The 20,143-nt window shown below is 34.0% G+C and overlaps 2 protein-coding genes, 1 long non-coding RNA gene and 1 other non-coding gene across 4 annotated transcripts; 3 read left to right on the top strand and 1 right to left on the bottom strand.

The window, feature by feature from the left end:
• Nucleotides 1-359: 359 nt before the first annotated feature.
• LOC113760298 (pentatricopeptide repeat-containing protein At3g24000, mitochondrial-like) lies at nucleotides 360-2,564 on the bottom strand. Its single transcript, XM_027302853.1, has one exon. The coding sequence runs from the start codon at nucleotides 2,562-2,564 to the stop codon at nucleotides 360-362; it is 2,205 nt and encodes a 734-aa protein (XP_027158654.1).
• A 9,336-nt stretch (nucleotides 2,565-11,900) lies between these two features.
• On the top strand, nucleotides 11,901-13,903 carry LOC113763133. The gene is made up of 3 exons (XR_003467309.1): nucleotides 11,901-12,130; nucleotides 12,441-12,542; nucleotides 13,572-13,903. It is a non-coding gene; the product is annotated as an uncharacterized LOC113763133 (long non-coding RNA).
• Nucleotides 13,904-17,112: 3,209 nt separating this feature from the next.
• LOC113764304 lies at nucleotides 17,113-17,211 on the top strand. The gene has a single exon (XR_003467578.1). It is a non-coding gene; the product is annotated as a U6 spliceosomal RNA (small nuclear RNA).
• Nucleotides 17,212-18,643: 1,432 nt separating this feature from the next.
• On the top strand, nucleotides 18,644-19,411 carry LOC113760382 (agamous-like MADS-box protein AGL80). The gene has a single exon (XM_027302936.1). It carries the CDS (start codon nucleotides 18,644-18,646, stop codon nucleotides 19,409-19,411), a length of 768 nt encoding a protein of 255 aa, XP_027158737.1.
• Nucleotides 19,412-20,143: the final 732 nt, after the last annotated feature.

Here is a 20,143-nt window from a genome sequence, read left to right as displayed (position 1 = left end):
GCAAAACCTAACAGGGAAAAAAGCGAAAGGCAAATGTCTTTTGTAATAGAAAGAAGATACCAAGCACTGGATCAATAAAGTAAATTCCGCACCTATGCCATAACGTGTGATAAGTTCAGATAAAGCTCATTGATCCAAATAGAACATCCTACATTTTTATGCGTCGTTAGAGAAATAATTACTTTCACCGTTTAACGCTCATCATAAGGAAATATAAGTGATCACATGATTAATGGGGTTTGTGTTCAGGGTTTTTAAGAAAAGGGGAAAATGCCAAGGACATGTCAAATGAACAAAAGGAGCCATGTTAGAAGATTAGGCCAAAAGATGTGAACTGAGACTGGAGCATGAGCTTCCTTTCACCAGTAATCACCACATGAACATAAACCATTGGTGAACCTATGAAATCGATTTATATCCCTAACAATTATTTCTCTGTTGAAAATCTCTGAAGCAAACTTCATGACTGTATGGCAATCATTACAAGTCCTAAGATTCTTCTTTATTCTAATGGGAGCTCCTAAAGGAACAGTCAGGAGTCCAAATGCTAGGGCAAGTCTTTCACTATGATACCATGAGCTCTTGTGTCCGTCCACGCCATCTTTTCTTCCTGTTTCACCGTCATAGCCTTTCTGCTTTACCATCTCCTCCATCTTCTCCAGCATCTTATAGATTTCATGGGTTCTAGAGTGTGACCTGTCATGAACTTTGAAGACATAGGTGGTGTTCTTAATGTCAAGCCAACTACAACCAGGCTCTTTTTTAACCCTGTTGACACCCATTAACCTCCTAATTTCATCTGCTTCTTCTAGTTTCCCACGACGTGAATACATGTCCGAAAGAAGCACATAATTTCCTGGGTTATCTGGCTCAATTTTGAAAAGCTTCTCTGCAACTACTCTACCCATCTCAAGATTTCCATAATTCCTACAAGCTCCAAGCAAAGCCCCCCAGATAGATGCATCAGCCTGAATTGGCATTGTTTCCACAAATTTCTTGGCTTCTTGCAATCGACCCGCACGACTAAGCATGTCAACCATGCAGGCATAGTGTTCGTGGCCGGGTTTCATATCGTGCCTCTGTGTCATTGAATGGAAGTAAGAAAATCCTTCATCAATGAGCCCGCTATGACTACAAGCTGATAAGAGACATACAAAGGTTATATAATCAGGTTTAATCCCCTTGCGCAGCATGTCTTCAAACAAAGTTATTACTTGGCTTGCACAGCCATGTTGCTGGTATGCCGATATTATTGCCGTCCAAGATACCACATTATTTTCCTCGCACTGGTTAAAAACCCGTTGAGAATCAGCCAAGCTTCCACATTTAGCATACAAAGTTATCAATGAGCTCGCAACACATGTATTTCTGTCAAAGCCAGCCTTTACCATCTGACTATGTATCAAAGTACCCTGATCCAGTGCTGCAATACAAGCAGCAGCATGAAGTACAGAGGAAAATGATGCCTCATCAGGTGAAACTCCTTCGCGCCTCATCACCCAAAAGTGGTTGCAAGCCTCCTCAAAGTTGTCATTCTCAACACACCCCATGATCATTATATTCCATGTAACAACATCTCTGTCCTCTAAAGCGCCACACAACTTAAAACCATCATCAAAGCACCCACACTTGAAATACATGTCCATTAAAGAGTTCCTCACATAGGCTAAAGAAACCAACCTATGTTTCACAACAACTCCGTGAACTTGTCTCCCACCATTCAAACCAGCACCCATATTAGCACAAGCACTTAAAACACCAGAAATACTCACTTGATCAGGAACCAAGGACCCCTCACGAAGAACTTCTACAAAAACCCCAAAAGCCTCATTATGAAGGCTGTTTTGCAAGCACCCGACGATCATAGAATTCCAAGAAACAATATTTCTTTCAGGCATTTCATCAAACACCGTCTTCGCTAACATAACATCACCACATTTCGCATACATATTCAACAAAGCACTACCCACAAACAAATCACTCTCGAACCCATGTTTACGAATCAAACAATGAATCTGATGTCCATGAAAAATTATCAAACTATCAGCACAAGCTGGCAAAAGAGCAGAAAAGGTGAAGTGGTTCGGGTAAACACCGGTCCTCCTCATATCATTGAAAAAGGTGAGAGCTTTAAAGGGCTTGTGGTAATGTGACAGTTGAGTAATAACAGATGTCCAAGTGACTACATTCTTGTGCTCAAAATTAAGGGTTCTTCTTGCTTGCACCGTTGGAGCGTTGAAGAATGCAAGTGCTTGGTTGAGGTGGCCACATTTAGCATACAAGTTGAGGAGACTGTTGAAGAGGAAAGGGAGAAAAATGTAGTCTTGGATGATGAGTTGGGTGTGGATTTGGGTGGCATGTCTGATACTTTTTGCTTGAGTTGCTTTATTAAGGAGATTGTTGAGATCATCTGGAGAAAGATGGGCTGTTGGTGGTGTCTGTGGTTCTGATGCTGGTAAAGTAACTGAACAACTTCGTTTGCTCAAGCTATGCAAGAATTTCAGCAGGTAAAAGGGCGGAATTGTGTTGGCCTTGGCAGATTTTACAGGGAAAAGTACTTTCATAACCAACAAGTTTGCTATCTTTCATGCCAACAAGTCTGGTATAGTTGGTATAGAAGTTAAAAGAGTGATTATTGGTGGGAACTTGTGAACAGGGGACTATCACACAAACAGTCCCTCACGTTTGAAATTAGTAATTTTTAGCCCCCTCATATTTGGAATGCGCATTTTGATCCCCCAAGACTTTGAAATGTAGGAATACATCATGAGACTAATTTACCGACATTCATAAAAATCGTGAATATTTTAAATGAACTTTAAGAAATTTGTTAAAAAAAAAGTCACAAAAAAAAGTGTTATATTTTGTGTTTTATGTAAATATTATGCCTTATAAATATAGAAACCCAAAATTTAACATCTTACGAAAGAAGTGGCGTATTCTGGATTATTTGCATCTTATAGATAAAGAAAATTTAATTTTACAACTAATCTTTAACAATTATGTATAGATTATATTACTTAATTTACTCTTATAAAGATTAATATGAAAAATAAATAAAAAGAGCACATGCGCACTAGGTAATCTCTTCAGTAAATTAGCATAATCTATCAATTGTTGTCATACAGTCAAAATTGAGCAATTTAAACTTATTTTACAGTTTTCTAAATTTCTACTGCACATAAATATAGTTTATATACGTGTGTATACATGTTAATGCCAAAAAGTTACATATATATTTATGAAATTTGTGTGCTTTTATTATTAATAAACTAGTAGAATTCCACTGAATTAGGAGCTTAATTAGTTTCGCGGGAGTACAAAAATCTTTTGTGATGGTAGAATCTTTGAACTTTTGATGACCAATGGCCAATACATTAGTAACTGTGCGGGTCTAATCAGTATCCAATTCTTTTGGGCTTTACATATAAAGTTTTTACCTTTGGACCCATTTAGAAATTTAATTTGGGTCTCAATTTGTTTCTTTGGACCCTCTGTAAATGTAGTGACCCCTATCCGAGCAGGCTGTGCACGTTATGAATATGCCTTGTCACTGAAATAACGTGTTGCTTCTCCTTGCATGGTAACAAATTACACCAAATATCTTATTAATTGCACCAAATATCTTAAATATATAAAAGGGGGAAGGGGGAATAGCTACAGTGCAGCCATGGGTCAGTTTCGATGGTAATTCTGATGACTTCGTGGGGTGTCTTGGTCTTTCCATCAACAAAATCCTCCCAATCACACAACAAAATCCATCACCCCCAACACAGGCTACCCGGCGCTTGGCGCAGGGCCCAAAAACTAGTCTTAGTATTAACTTGTATTGTAACAAATTACACCAGATATCTTATTAATGACACCAAATATGGAGTCTTGGAAAAAAAATGTTATATATAATATAAGGGAAGACAATAATGACCAACCGTAACGTCCTTCCTAATAAGATTAATCATTTGCCCAATAATTGAAAGAGTAAATCTTATATACACTGAACTATCACCTTTAGATCCATGACATATGTGAAAAAGTTAAATTTTAAGTTCAAATTTTGTATAACTATCACTCGTCCAACGCTGACATTGTGTAGGAAAGATTAATCTCAATCAAAATAAGCTTTTTCCCAGTATCTACATTCTTGCCAAGTCTATATAAACCCTTAAAATACCAACTTCCTCTTTGTCTTCATTGATTTCCCTTTTGTTGATATTTTTATCTTCAACTTCCAACATGGACAAGATCCACCGCCCAAAACTTGACAACTTCACCAGTAATGTCCCCTGGAATTGGTGAAAACAGCGGCTGTACATGTCAATGGTGCAATTGCCATTCTCCCTGCCCCGTTTGTGACTGTGGCCATTGAAAATTTATCAAGAGAATGTTTTGCTACTTTTGTTAATGAAAAAAATCAGAGCCTCCCATCTCAACCACCCAAACATTTAACATTGACGACACGTTTTTAGCTGGTTTAAGATCTGCAAATGTGTATGGTGCTTGTGCAAATGTCCCTGCCTTCCTTGCCCATGCTGATACTTAAACTTCTGTATTTATGAACAAAAATTTATGCAAATTTTGCATGATTCACATGAGGGCATGTTAAATTCTCTTTTCCTGTGGTGTTGTTAATGGCTAGATGATAAAGAATAGCTAAAGGGGTTTCAATCTATCAACTCACTTCGTATGTTTGATTCAAGTGATTGTTTGTTTCCCTTTTCCTAAAACTTAAAGACAAGTACAAAAGATGCATTGATTTATGACTGGTATAAATACAAAAGTAGTACAAATCACATAAAGCAATAGTAGTACACTTAATTCTATCAGAAGAACTTTGAAAAAGTTGGCTACAATTTCAAGTGATGCATTCATTTCAAAGTTCAAATGCATCTTGTTTGGATTGTGATTTTTCATTAAAAAAAAAAATTCATTTTTTATGTGAACATATTTTTTAATTATTATTTTTATTATATATATATTAAATTATTACAATATATTTTTTTATAACAATTCATAAAAATAACAATTCAAACGGAAACTTCTTGTAAATCACTTTAGAAATTCCACAACAAATAAACAAACTCAAGCTTCAAAATATCGCAAAATTCACTGTTTCAGTGGATATATATCAAGATTTTTTGGCTAGTCAATGGTGATCTTGTCGGCTACTGTCGGTGCCAAGATGTTGTGCGGCGATTGTACTCTACAGTCTGCGCGTGAGTCACCCCCGTGCGTTGCTCCGTCCCAATCATGCAAGCATGTAGACGCTGTACAAGGCCTTTTAATTGAGTTAGCACCAATAACAGAAACACTCATCTTGTGTTTGATAAATTTAAAATTTGAATGTATTAAGTTACCGAATTGTTAAGTATTAAAATTTTGAAATTCGGATATAATAGATACTACGTGATAAGTGAATAACGTATAATTTATTATTTTGAGTGAGTTTTGTCTAACAAATTCAGAACTACTTAATTGATTAAGACGTTCTATTTTTTGTTATCAAATACGTCTGAACATGTTAAGATTTGAAGTTTTGAACACGTTAAATTTAGGTATTAAATTGGAAACTTAAGTTCTGAACATATTAAATTTAAATCCTAAATTGATTTATCAAACAAGGTTTTGGTGTGGTTTGAAAATTATTTCAGAAAAATTCTTTTGATATTATTATTACTGTAATACTTTTTTGATATGATATATATCTAAGATAAAAATTTGTTAGAAAATGTGTTTCCAGAAATTGCAAAAAAAAATTGTAAATAATGGTATTTTCACTTGTTTTGTCACAGCAAGTTAAAAATGAGGGTTCATTACTTCACCAACTAATTAATACTCCTATAATTTTGAAATTTGAACAGAATAAAAGAGTAGATTTAAGTACTTAATTAGGAAGGTACCGTTTCTAGAGTAACTTTACAATGACAAATTAACGCGAATACATACGAAGTTTGTACTGTGGACATCCAATAATTCATTTTAAATCACAAACTAAGTGTATACTATACGAGTTAATTTTATATGACATGCAATATTTGAGTTTTAAATTTAAACTCGAATTATGTGTCATGCATTTAATAATAAAAATATATACATAATATACAATAAGTATCATTGTACAGAAGATTAATCCATAATGAGTGTATATGTTGCATAAGTGTTTTGCAAGGGGGAAGTGATTCCTAAATTTTGAGAAACGTTGTGCCGACCAACTACGTGTTAGCTGGTTCATAGCCGTCGCCGCTGGAAGTTATTCTTGCTTCACGACGGCAGGAGGCCAAGAAAGCATCGCCGGACTTTTACTTAATATATTAATACGATGTCTAACTTTGTAAAATCATTTCCTGCCTAATCATACCAACCAATTATCTCATACGTGTCCTACAACGACCACCAATAAATAACCAAAAGATAATTGATTTTAAATTAGTGGATTTCATTTATCTTTTGTGTCGTGATAAGAAGGTTTGATTTGCAGAACCATGCAGATTGGTCTCGATTAATGAAGTCATTTGACTGGCTAATCTACGTTATTGTTTTACTTATGCAACCTGCACCCAGATAACAAGCAAAGTCCCTTTAGGATGTTTGGTACACTCATAAAATAGGATGTTTGGTACACTCATAAAATAGTACTAGCATAAGATTGAAATTGTCGAGGTGATTTTAATTCCTTCTAGTTGCGATTTTGGTTACTTCTAGTTACGTTTGGTCCCTTGTGATTATAGAACTGATACGAATTAAATAGGACAAATATAGAAGAAAAATAAGACTCTCATTGTAGTATTAACTACAAGGAAAAGAAAAGAGAGATACAAATTTTTTTGAAAAAAATATCTTGCATTTATTAAATGTTTTTAAATAAAACAAGAGATGCATAATTTTTTCGTTAAATTGAAAACGAAAAGGGAAAAATGACCCAATTTTCTTATTAAGTTGGTTTCTCTAATTTTTTTTTAAACTAAACTATTTGAACCGGCTGATTTCGATTGTGTTCTAATTTTTTCGTATGAGCCTGAACCATTACCTTTAATCATTGTTTTGGCCATAATTCCAATTCTGATTTGATAACTAGAATTATAAACGAATCGAATCAAATGAAACTTTTGACCTATTGAACCGGAATCCTGTATGAACTTAAAATTTGAGCTCGAATTCGATTCGTTATAGTATTCGATAGGTTCGAGCTCGACTCGAAGGCTAAATTTTTTTTTTTATATTTATTAGTAATTTATTAATAATACATACATAACCTTATATTAAAATTTATATATATATAATATAAATATATAAATTAAAATATAAAAAAATTAATCAAATTTAAACGAATCAAATATGCATAAATTCAAACTCTATTCGAAACTTTAGTCAAATCTTAATTCTTGTTCGAGTTCCAACTTATCAAAAATCAAACTCGAATCCACCCTCAACACATCAAACTCAAATTATTTATTAAGACTCGATTTGTTTACGGCCCTATGAACAACCGCAAAATCCGGTCTAATTTTAGTTCAAACTAAAACCGTGCCACGTCTGGTCTAAGGCGATCCTGCGTAAGCTTTGAGCAATTGACTTGAAGGGAAGGTAGCTGGATTTCGGAGGAAACGGCACATGAAAGTTAAGTAGGAGGATGTTATCCGAAACGCGTCGACTCTCTTACGCGTTGTACTACTACCATACTCTTGGCACACGTGGGGGTGGAAAGACGGTTGCGTCTTTGCATGGATTTGCCGCCTTGGAAAGGGGTTCTGCAAAAGCGACATGTGAGATCGGATCTGATCCGAATATCGAGAACCGCCCCATTTGGGCCATCTCGACAGCAAGGAGGTTTGATATTACGTACGGGCCCCAACCGCACCAGGCTGCAAACCGGTTGAATCCGGGTAAAACCTAAAATTTAGAGTGTTTCTTTAAACCACAAAAAAAAAAAAAGTATTTATAGATACACAGTGTTAAAGGAAAGGTGTATGATTTTTACATTACTGCAATTGGCTTTTCATCAGAAAGATAAGTAGAAAAATTGACAGTAGGCAATAGACCAAAAACTGGATATAACAGATTTGGTGTTGATGAAGATTATCAAGCACTACAAAAAAGGTTAAAATTAGCTAATTTTTCTTTCTAAAATGTAAGTTTCGATATATTCTAAGCTTTATTATTATACAAAACGCAAGGCCCTAAAAACACAAGGTTTGAACTCCAAAGAATTTATTAAATGGTTAATTATTAAAAAAATTGCTACGTTTTTCATAGATACATTTTCCAATCACCTTTTTACCTCACATATATCAAATTATTACAGTATTTTTTTTTTACAAAAAGTTCAAAAAAATGTAATCCAAATAAAACGATGCTTCAAGTCATTTTTCTTGGGATAGATATTTTTGAAGTTTTTGTAGAAAAATATCTTATAACGATTTGATATATATAAAGTAAAAAGGTAATTAAAAAATATATTTACAAAATATATGAAATTTTTTTGGAGAAAAATGTCTTTCCAAACAAGGTGTTGAATGGGCTTCATACCTTCCTTGAAACCAAAACAATTTTAAGTAACAAATAATAATAATAATAATAAAACAGAATAAGTGAATCTTCTTCTTTTTCCTTCTTTTCTTACACCTCTCCACTTTCTACTCGTCCACCTTTATTCTTCTTACTTTTTCTCTCTTTCCCATTTTGTTGGCCTTTCCAGGGTTGAAATTAGTCATCTTAATTCTTCCAGCTAGTGGGTCATGTGGACTTCATCAATTGATTCCAGCAACGACCCTTTAGCATAGAAAATTTTCTTTTATTTAGCTACGATATTAATTGGAGCAAAAAATTCAGTAGTTAAAGGATAAGTGTGTCATCAGAACAGATATCTTTACCCTTGATTGTACCAACATTGAGCACTCAATTTCTTATTGCCATGAGAAATTTTGGACCAAAAGTTTTGGCAGAGACACAATTGTTGCATTTAACTTGTCTCCCATTCTTCCTGTGGACAAAATACTTCACTATTTATTTGGCAATTTAGAATGGTAGAAAATAAAGGATCTAGTTACTATAGCTAATTCAGCTGGTAAAGACATCGGTCCCATTTGATAAGTGAGTTTTTTGGGTGTTTGTCTGAAACTTTACTATAACTTACTGTAGAAGTTATAGAAATTTTTTTGTAAGTGTGTAAAATTTTGAATATTTTGAAGTGTATAATTTTAAAACTTTAAGAAATTTTTAGAAATTACTGTAGTTAAAGTTATTAAAAAAACTTGTAGCAGACAAATTTACCCAAAAACTTGCTTGCCAAACAAGTCATCAATTAAATAACTACACTTTGTTAACATGAATATTAGCCAAATAATCATGTAGTTTGTGTTCGTCGTTTAAACCCAAGCCTATCTCCTCCAGGCTTTGTAAGGTTTAGAGGTTCTTTTTGAACCCCCTCCCCCCTCTCTCCTACCCTGCAGCCCCGCCCTATGCCCTGCCCCTAGAAAAAAAAAAAACAAAAAACTAACCCTCAATTCTTCTCTTCACATTTGCTATTTTGGATCACTTCTTTTGTTGATAATTTGTTTTTGTTATTACTAAGTTCTTTTATTTAAGTTGATAGTTAGTCCACATAAATAAGAACGGTTTCACATAATGTAATAAGAAAATTTTTTGGTGTTACGTTTAGGATTTTTTAAATAGGTAATCAACAGACATTTGTTAAAATACTTAAATCATAACTAACGTATCACATGAATGTAAAATCTAATAATAATAACTTACTTTACATTTATAAATTTCTCCTATTTAATTTTATATTTTTAAAATATTAACATTTAAATTATATATTGATAAATTTTTACTCCTAGCTACTCAATAGACCCTTCCATTTATGATGTGTCCACCCAACCCGATTAGACTAAACTTGCTTGCAAGGACAAACTGCTCAAATGGGAACAGGGGGCCATGCCGTCACAGGTGATTTTTGCTTTTTTTTTTTTTTGAAGTGAAATGTGAACATCAATTTCCAGATTCCTGGACGCGTGGGGTCAAGTATGATAAGATCCAATTTAGGAATCCATAACGTGCCACGTGGCCCACATTTAATGATGTGAGCTGTAAATTATGATGATAAATTGATAATGATTCACATTGCTAAGGAACATTAGAACATGAAAAAAGCATTTAATGCTTTAAACCTGTGACTTAGTGATTAAGCACTTTTAAAAGATAAATCTCATTGTTAAATAGCTGATCAAAGAAATGGCTATTTTGGTCCCTCATCTTTGAAGTTTTGGCCAATTTAATCTCTTGTCTATCATTTTCATCTTTTTAGTCCTTTATCTTTTTAGAAAATGCCAATCTAGGACCTCTAATAGAAAAATGAAAATTTCAAATGTAGTTACTCACATGCATGGGAGGAGTATGTGCAAAGTTAAAAATGACTTTTTTGGTTCATTATTTTCAAGGTCACTTCTAGTTTATCATTTCAACAATTTAAATTCTGATTTTCACAAAATAAAGTTAATGTAAGACTTTTAATGAGAAATTAGAAAACCCTAATAGAGTAAGTTCCTTGCACTATAAGTCTACCTTTAGGAAAGAAAAAAAGAGTAGAATATGGAAAAATAAAATTCATACACGTCTCAATTAGTATGCCATAGTATACAGAGGAATAAAAATTCCTCAAAGACAATAGACTAAAATGGTCATTTTCTAATGATTCACATGTCGTGACTAAGGCTCCGTTTGATAACACTGAATCTGAATTCTGAATTCTGAACTCTCTGAATACTGAAATAATTAATTTGCTGAAATTTAAGCACTGAAAAGAGATATATGAATGTCTGAATCTTAATACTGAATCTGTTTATACTGTTTGATAAATATTCATAACTTAATGCTTAAGAAGCTAAATTGTACAATTTTGCCCTTCTATCTTTTAATCCAAAAAGGAAATAGAACCTATGATTTAATTAACTTAAAATTGTTAGGTATGAAAATGACAATGATTGTGAAGAGCAATGCATACAATGACAATATTTCTTTGTGTGGGAAAAGGGTATGGTTTCATCGTTTTGAAAATGGGAAAACGAGCTTTTAATACTCCAAAAGCACGTTCAATTACATTTCTCAATCTTGCATGTGCTTGGTTAAAGCGTTATTCTTTTAATCTTGGATGAGAAGCATTTCGAAAATCAGACAACCAATATCTAATATTTCGATATGGTGTCATAAAGCCACGTGTGTGTGGATAAGTTGCATCACATAAATAATATTTATCTGCACAAAAAAAAAATATATCAAAATATAAATGTTTGTGGATGAAAATTACTGCAAAAAAATACTATTGTTAAAAAAATTTTTTGAATAGAGAATATCAGGTTGTTTTGTTTAATTAGATAAGGATTTTAAATAGGAAATATTAGGTTGTTTAATTAGATAAGGATTTTGAATGTAATTAACAAACAGGAATATATTTGGTAGATAAGATAAAGTAGTTGAAGTAAATCTCTTGATTCTTATCAAATTAAGCATTCAGCTACGATTCTTGTGCTGAAAAAAATACATATAAATTCAGTACCACTTAATAAGTTCAGCAGGTGAATTTTTATTTATCAAACACCCACAACATCTGAATGTCTGAATGAATTCAGTTTCAGCACTTTTTTATGTTATCAAACAGGCACTAACTTTGTTAGAAATTTGTAAATTTTTTGTTAGAGGTTTTAAATTAATCTTTTGTAAAGATAAAGAAATCATAATGATAGATAAGAAGCCAAAAATTCATACCAAATGGTCATCTTCCCATCCTAAACCGTCTTACCCTTTGTGTCAAGAGTCCAATCAATATAAAACACGCGTCTTTCTGCTGCCACCTCTTACTGGCAGTACTATAAATCTCCACGCCTCCCGTTTCAGTTTCTGCCACTTCACCGTGTGACCCTTGTGTTTTTAGCATTTTTGAGTCCTTTCAAAGTCTCTTCTTCTCAATCTTGTGCAGCGAGACTTGTACCTTAAGTGCTACTTTTTGTTTTATCAGCCATCCCAGAAGAGATTTTCTTGAGCGAAAATGGCAGATGAAGGTACAGCCACTTGTTTAGACGTTCTTGTTGCTATCCTCTTGCCTCCTCTCGGTGTCTTCCTCAAATATGGCTGCAAGGTATATGTTAATCCCCTCAAATTTTCCTTCTCTTTAGGTTAAAAAAAAAAGGAAAATTTTGGCTTAGATCTTAAATTTCTTGTTAATTTGTAAAGGAGTAAGGGGTTAGAATAATCTCTTCCCTTTTAGATTTTGGCGTTCCAAGGTATGTGATTCATGCATGTCTTTTTTTTTAACACAGACCCGGAACCGTAATAAGTTGCTATGTTTTTTGATTCATGCCAACAAAAAAAATTGTTACTTTTGTTTTTTTGAGTTAAAAGAAAGGAAATTTTAGTGAGATTTTGACGGTTATGATATGTGGGAGCAGGCTGAATTCTGGATCTCTGTGTTGCTGACCATACTTGGGTACCTGCCTGGGATCATTTATGCTGTATGGGTCATCACCAAGAAGTGATCTACTCTCCTGACGGTAATTAATTCACACTAACCTTTTTTTTTTTTTTTTGGGTTATTAGAATGATCACTTGCTACTAATATGAGTTGTATTTTGCTAATGGCGGCCAATGAACACGGGTTAATACACATAATCTAGATTTAATTCTTTGAATTTACCACTAAATGCACCTTAGCAAACCTGTAATTGCTTCTCCTTTTTTCGATCTTTTGTGAAATGGAGACCAACCCCTTGTGGAGAAACCCCTTATCAAATAGGTGAAGTAAGAAAAGAAACCAAAATCCGGAGGAGATCACTCATGAGTGATTTGCAAAAGGGCACATCTTTTTGCAGTTTTACCATTTTGAAAATGCCTTTTTTCTGTAGTAGTAGCAATCTTGTTTTTTTTTTTTCCTGGACTCATTTGGATAAGAACAATCGCACTAATTTTTCAGTCACAATTAGGAGGGGATTAGGATTGCACGGTGGGGAGAAGGGAAAATAAACTTCTCTCGTCTACTTTCGTATGCCAAAGGCCATCGATTGTTACGTGTTGTTGCCTTGTCCCACTTTACACCGAAGTGTTTAGTGACTCATACCTTCCACTTTTTTAATCATATTGTTAGAATTTTGGGCCCAAAATAATTTCTCATGTCTCAACTTTGATTTATGCCAAAGGACCAAACGCCTCATCATGAATTTTCATGGTGTTTGGAGCTTTTCTCTAGCTTGAATAGTCTAGGAGACCACATTCTCGAATCCTGCTCTTCTTTTATCCCATCGACACAAGTCTTCGCTTCTGCAGTAGAATTTGAACACACGATCTTTTGTCTTTTGTGAAGAAGTGGTCTATTCTTACCAATTGTGTTGGCTCTAGAACCTTGCTCTATTCGTGCTTTACATCAATTGAAAGAACATGTACATATTTTGTAAAAGGAAAGAAAATTAATTCTAATCTTGAAAATATTCTCTTTTTTTTTTTTGGGTCATATTGGGAAGTCCCCTTTCATGTTATCAAAATGGTTAGATCAGGTCCAGCGTCTTATTCTTATTCTCTTTTGACAGGCGGGATACAAAGATGGCCTTGGAATATTATTTTCTTTTGTATGTAATTTAAGGGCATATGGAGTACTACTCTATTATCATGGATGGATGGTACTGTTATAGGTCCTTAGTTTGTATGTTTCTATTTTCTTTTTCTTTTCTGTATTTGCAGTAGGGAGAATTGGAGTGGAATTTGGTGATTAACTTTGTCATTGTCTATTATGTCATGGCTGATGATTTGATTTCTTGTGTCTTTGTAAATCCACATTTGGATTCATGTGATTTGTTTTGTTGATCTTGCAAAAGTGTAAACGGAAAATTCTAATAAGCTGATACGTGTTTGATGCTTGTTACGCCCTTGTCAACATTACATTACACCAGGATTCATCCAAACAGTATATATAGGTGATTTATAATTTTTTTTATTTCTCGAGTGGGGCATACATGTCAACATAAGATTTGACAAAATGACCAAGTAATTGCCAAAATGAAAACTGCCTCATAATTATCATTTGACCGCGAATCACTGGGGAATTCCCTTTCTCCCAATTTCCAGATTAATCTTCGTGTGGTGCTTGAGGACTTTGCTTTCTTTTCTTCTCTTGTTCTTTTATTGAAATTTGGCAATTGAAAGCATAAAAATCGACTGCTCTGCTTAACTCGGGTCGGATGACACCTAAATGGTCACGCCTCGATCCCAGCCAGGCTCGGTTGGCTCATTAAACAAGGTTCAAGGAACAAGAATCGAGTTTGATTTAGTAAAAATGTTGTTTGAACTTGCAACTAATAAAATTACAGTCGAATAATATTTTGTGTTCGATAAATTTTCAAATTTGATTTAAACTTGATTCAATGAGCAGAAAATTAAAATTTATAGGGTAAATTTTACTTTACCCCCTTGTGATTTAGTGTTTTTTCACATAACCCCTCAATGGTGTCAAAAGCTATACATAATCCCCTTATGGTTTGAATTAAAGTGTCAAAGTGACGGAAATGATCATTCGTAACGGCGTCACGTAAAATGTCAAAATTACCCTTATGTAAAGTTGAAAATTATTTATTAACCAAGGGGGGTTATGTGTATATTTTGAAAATCATAAGGGGTTATATGGTAAAGTATTAAATCATAAGAGAGTTATATGGTAAAATATAAAAAGCATACGGGGTTAATGTGTCATGTATTTAAAAGGGTAATTTCGACATTTTTAGAAGTTCCGTTACGAGTGACTATTTCTGTCACTTTGACACTTTAATCCAAATCATGAGGGGGTTATGTATAACTTTTGAAACCATAGGGGGGTTATGTAAAAAAAAAAAGGGTAAATCACAGGGGGATAAAATGTAATTTGTCCAAATTTATAAGTAAAGGATTTAAGTCACTCGAGTTTGACCCACTCGATAGAAAAACAGACCAAACGTAGGCATAGTGTCAAACTCATTAAAATGACTAAACAAATTTTTATGTTAAGATATTCGATTTGATTCGACCCGTTTACACCTCTAACTTTCATTACTTGTATCAGTAGTTAACTGAAAAATGGATTATCTATCTTCCTGGTGAAGATTCGACTTTGTTTATATCATTGATCTCGGCAATTGACCACGACTGCACTTTTGCCACAGAAACACAAATCAAGGTGCTTAATTTATTTGTGCTTATTGCAAGTGACATATTCCAATAACCTGCCACCTTTAACTTGATCACTGCTCCGACGAACTAAGCATAGATATCGACATTTGTCGGCCATCAAATATGTATGCACAAATATAAATAACGTACAAACGCAAATACATATACTTTGTTTATACAGAAAATCAAGGTCCTGTTTTGATTGCAATTTTTTGGAGTTTGTGTGGAAATATATACTGTAACTATTTAATATATATGAGGTAAAAAGGTAAGTGGAAAATGTATTCACGAAAAACGTAGAAATTTTTTGCTGAAAAATGACTTTCCTCGCCCAGAAAGAAAGAAAGAACTACACTAAAGGGTACGTTTTAGACATTTTAGTTTCTTTTGACATCTTCAGAAAGTGATTCTTGTAAAAATTGTTCAAAAACTTAAATGGTCACTTTAGATCGAAAGTTTCGAGGAGCAAAAGCACTTCTAGGACTAGGACTATTTGGCAATTGAAATTTTTATTGAAAGCAAAGAATAACCTAAAGAAAAATGACAAAAAGAATGAAACATATCAATACAACTTCTTTTTTCATTTTTTTTTCCCTTGTTTTTGCAACGGAATCTCAGAACAACTTTTACCTTACTGACTCATTTGAGTTGGTGGTGGTTCAGTTTCTTCCTATTTTTTCTTTGACCTCTTTAGATACCCTCTCTCCATAGTATAAAGTACGAGTCGGTGTAGGATAGAATTTGTCGTACCCTAAAAAATGAAAGCTAATATGATTGATAGCCCAATGAAGCCCTGATATAGAACTCAAAATTTTCCTATTCTGGGTACACTTAAGCATTGGCTCAAAAAAATCCAATCCAGTTTTCACTAAAGGCTGAAGACTTCTTGGTCTCCACTTGTGTCTGATCTTAGACAAGCTACATTCACCAAGCCCACAATCACACCCAAAGTCCAAGGGATATTGCAACTGAAAAAATCCTCTGACATTGAACCGCTTTTAAAATTGGTGGGCAATCATTAAATTTTAAATCATTCTCGCAAAACCAATGAAGAAAGTCCAGGAAAATTGAAATGGAAAAAAGACAGGCCACTGAGTTCAAACTAGAAAACAAACGTCAGTCATTGTTGAGTTTGGTCAGATAATAAATAGAGCGGTATTAACCCAATTAATCATAGTATTGAGAACCAATTTTTTTTGTAATATCTAAAACGATAAAATGCTCAAACTATTGGAAATCAAGATTGATTAGAAGAATGATTAAGTAAATTGAACACAGAATCACACAATCAATTCCATCTTAAACAAGAGAATCAACTCCTAAGTCGTTCAAGAAATGGCTCCTCTTGTGGATACAAAGCATCGCAGAACATGTTTGTGGGCAGGACTGATCAACTAAAATCATGCATGCTCAACTGAACTTTTACCAGGAGCTTCTTATAGTAACCAAGTGTAGATTAAAAGAAAAGAGTCACTTTAAACGGCTGTTTTCATAAATAATTCTCCATCTATAATGGCAATAGGTAGAACATTACAATTTTAGAGCCCATTTAGATTACTATTTTCTAAAACTTTTGTAAAAAAAAATAAAAAGTACTGTAACGATTTGATATATGTAAAACAAAAGATTGATTGTAAAATAAGTTCACGAAAAACATAAAAATTTTTTGAGGAAAATGGATTGTCTCAGGAAGCTCTGCTTTGGCTGGCTTGCACATAGGAGCATAGGTCTAGCTTAGAATTTCATAAATATTGACGAATTTGTGGATGCTAGTGTAAAAGAAAAGGGGAGCTATTTTGGGCACCAAACTTTAAAATGTTGTTCTTTTACGCTCACCAACCAAAAAGAAACACAAAATGTGTAGCTTCGATACTCGTATGCTAAATTGACAGGAAAATGCTTTGACAGACTTATTATTTTGCTGAAAATCACGAACTCCTTTCAGCGACATCCATCCGATAAAATTGGAACAATATCGAGAAGACTAGCATGGCCATGACACAAACAAATCGAGAAATGATCCAAATTATTATGTTAAAAAAAAAAGTTAGCGAGAAAGAGAGGATCACCAAGTTAAAGTGAGTTGCTTAGATAATTGAAACACTTTAATAAGGCAACAAATTGTTTAAATCTCGTTATTTAATTTGGTAAATTAATTTTGCAACATTGTTGGAGGTCCTCCAACAATGTATGCATCATAATATGGAATGCATATATAAAACGTTACTCCTACAAATATTGGTTCTTTGTAGACACTTATATATATATATATATATATATATATATATGCAATTTGATTAAACTAATACATTGCCTCAATAATGTTGTAATTTTCGTGTGCTTTTAATCAAGAATCTCTCTCGCAGAAAAAAAAAAAATTCGACAGGAGAAGACCTTGTAACTCAAACAAAACATCGTTGTTCATGCTCTTATTCATCAGATATGCCAACGTAAGTTTAGTCACATGAATAACATGTACGTTGTATGTCATATCCAGGTTCATTGGAGGAGTTATTGATAATCTTTTCTTGTTACCATATCTGTATAAATATGTGAATTTTTATTGTGTATAATGAGACCATATAGCTGTTACGATTCTATCTTGAATCTCAGTTTTATTATCTAGGCTGTCCTTCGATGTAACAACTGACATAGTAAATTGTCAAGATACACCTAGCTAGCCAGAATAGCTTGGACTGGAGATACAATTTGAAAATCATTCATACTCAACTAAATCTTTTCCTGGTTAAAGCATAAAACTCATTATTATTATTATTTTTTTTGAGGTTTTGTGGCTGCTTTCATGTATGTCGAAACGTTCAAAAACTACAAGAAGCCAAGGTCGACCTTAAGCAAGCTTCTAGCATGTTTTTGGCTGAGATAATCGCGTAAATTAACACGCGCCGTTCTTAATCGCTTACCTAAAAAGAAAAAGAAAAGGATTAGGATCCTTAATTGATTACTTTTTATATTTTGGTGGGATTTTTGTTTGTATGATACCATGTGATAAAGGAAAAAATATACCTATTTTGCAAAGACGGAATCAAGGGGAGGCCACGCGCTCTCATGCCCTAAAAAATTAGTTTTTTCTTTTACAAAAATTGAAAGTACCTGAAAATATCCTCAATGCATTAAGACTTTTGTAATCACAAACTTTACAGAATCTCATATTTCACATATGTACATAAAGTTCATCCTCTCAAGTAAAATGTAGTGCAAAAGTCAGTAGATAGAATGGACTAGTATCATGGCAGCAATAAATGGCCATAACATACTTACCGTAATCTTAAGATCGCCCGAGTCTCCAATACAATGTGTTCAAATTGAAAAAATCTTTAGTATTAATTCTGACACCTGAAATATCTGTATATATAGCAATCACAATTTGGAACTAGAAACAATACAAAAAAAATTTCAAAATACCATATTCTTCCCTTTGTTTGCATCTTTAGTTTCTTTAGCCATGACTAGGAAGAAGGTAAAACTGGCTTTCATCACTAATGATTCGGCAAGAAAAGCAACATTCAAGAAAAGGAAGAAGGGTCTGATGAAGAAGGTGGGTGAACTCAGCACCCTTTGTGGTATTGATGCCTGTGCTATTATATATAGTCCATACGAATCTCAGCCTGAGGTTTGGCCAAATACCATGGGAGTTCAACGTGTAATTTCCCAGTTCAAGAGAATGCCTGAAATGGAGCAAAGCAAGAAGATGGTGAATCAAGAGAGCTTCATCAGGCAAAGGATAGCCAAGGCAAACGAACAACTCAAGAAACAGCACAAGGATAATCGAGAGAAGGAGATGACTGAGGTGATGTACCAGTGCTTGACTGGAAAAGGGATGCAGAACATGTCCATGCCAGATTTGAATGATCTGGGGTGGCTGATTGATCAGAATCTGAAGGAGATTTACAAAAGAATTGATTCCCACAAGAAAATGGCTCCTCATCATCAGCAAATTTCACAGCCTCAGGCAGCAACAGCGCCACCGCCGCCAGCACATCCACCTGTGACTCTGGCTGCTAATGACATGCTAGCTGGAGGAGTACAAGTACAGGAGCAGAAGCCATCGGTGGATCTGACCATGGATGCAGCAGTTCACAGGCCTCAATGGTTCACGGATTGGATGAATAATCCTGCAGGTGAAAACATGGGTTTTGGTCATGGGGATGAGATGATGATGCAATTTCATGACAATCATAATCCCATGTGGTCCAGTGCCTTCTTTCCCTGAAAGATTATCTTTCTCCTGTTTCCCGCGGGGGTGTCATCTCCGGTTGATGGTTCATTGTCGTCCTTAATTTGTGTTTTTGCTAATTCAATCAATTTTGAGCTGTGTATATTCGTATATTTCTAGTAATATGGTTTTATTTCGTCAAATCGTTTGCCAAGAACTCTGTCCTGATGCCCAAACATGCTAGTCTTGCATCTTACTTTTCAGCCAATCACATCTCGACAACAAGATGCATTTTATATCTTGTTGATGACACAGACTATGATGCCAAAGAATGGAGCAAAAACATCCGAAGATTTATATTTTTTTAAAAAATCAGTTTGAAGCAATTGTTGTATGTGTGAGTTTTTCAATTGGTGAAGAAGATCGCAGAATGAAAACAAGTACACTATTGTTATGAATTCAGATATCGTGGCGTTGATGAAAATCTTTAATTATATTTCACCCAAAAGCAATTGTTACACCTAGACAATAATTTCCCCCAAACGAATAAGAAAAAGAAAATATAAAGCTTTCTCCATCACTGAAATCTAAAATGTGTAAAAATCCTTTTTTGCTACTTCAAATCTTATATATTTGGTCACTCGATTTTTTTTTTTGTTTTCTGTCAGTTTTTTTTTCCATTAAATTTATGTTTTCCTATTATTCTTAGGTTTATTCATATAAATTCAAGAAATCTATTATACTAGTATTTACTTATCAATTTTTTTCTTCTTCTTTTCCTTTTCTTTC

Source organism: Coffea eugenioides, chromosome 2 (genome assembly GCF_003713205.1).
Source record: "Coffea eugenioides isolate CCC68of chromosome 2, Ceug_1.0, whole genome shotgun sequence".
Lineage (NCBI taxonomy): Eukaryota > Viridiplantae > Streptophyta > Magnoliopsida > Gentianales > Rubiaceae > Coffea > Coffea eugenioides.
This window is presented reverse-complemented; position numbering and strand designations above follow the sequence as displayed.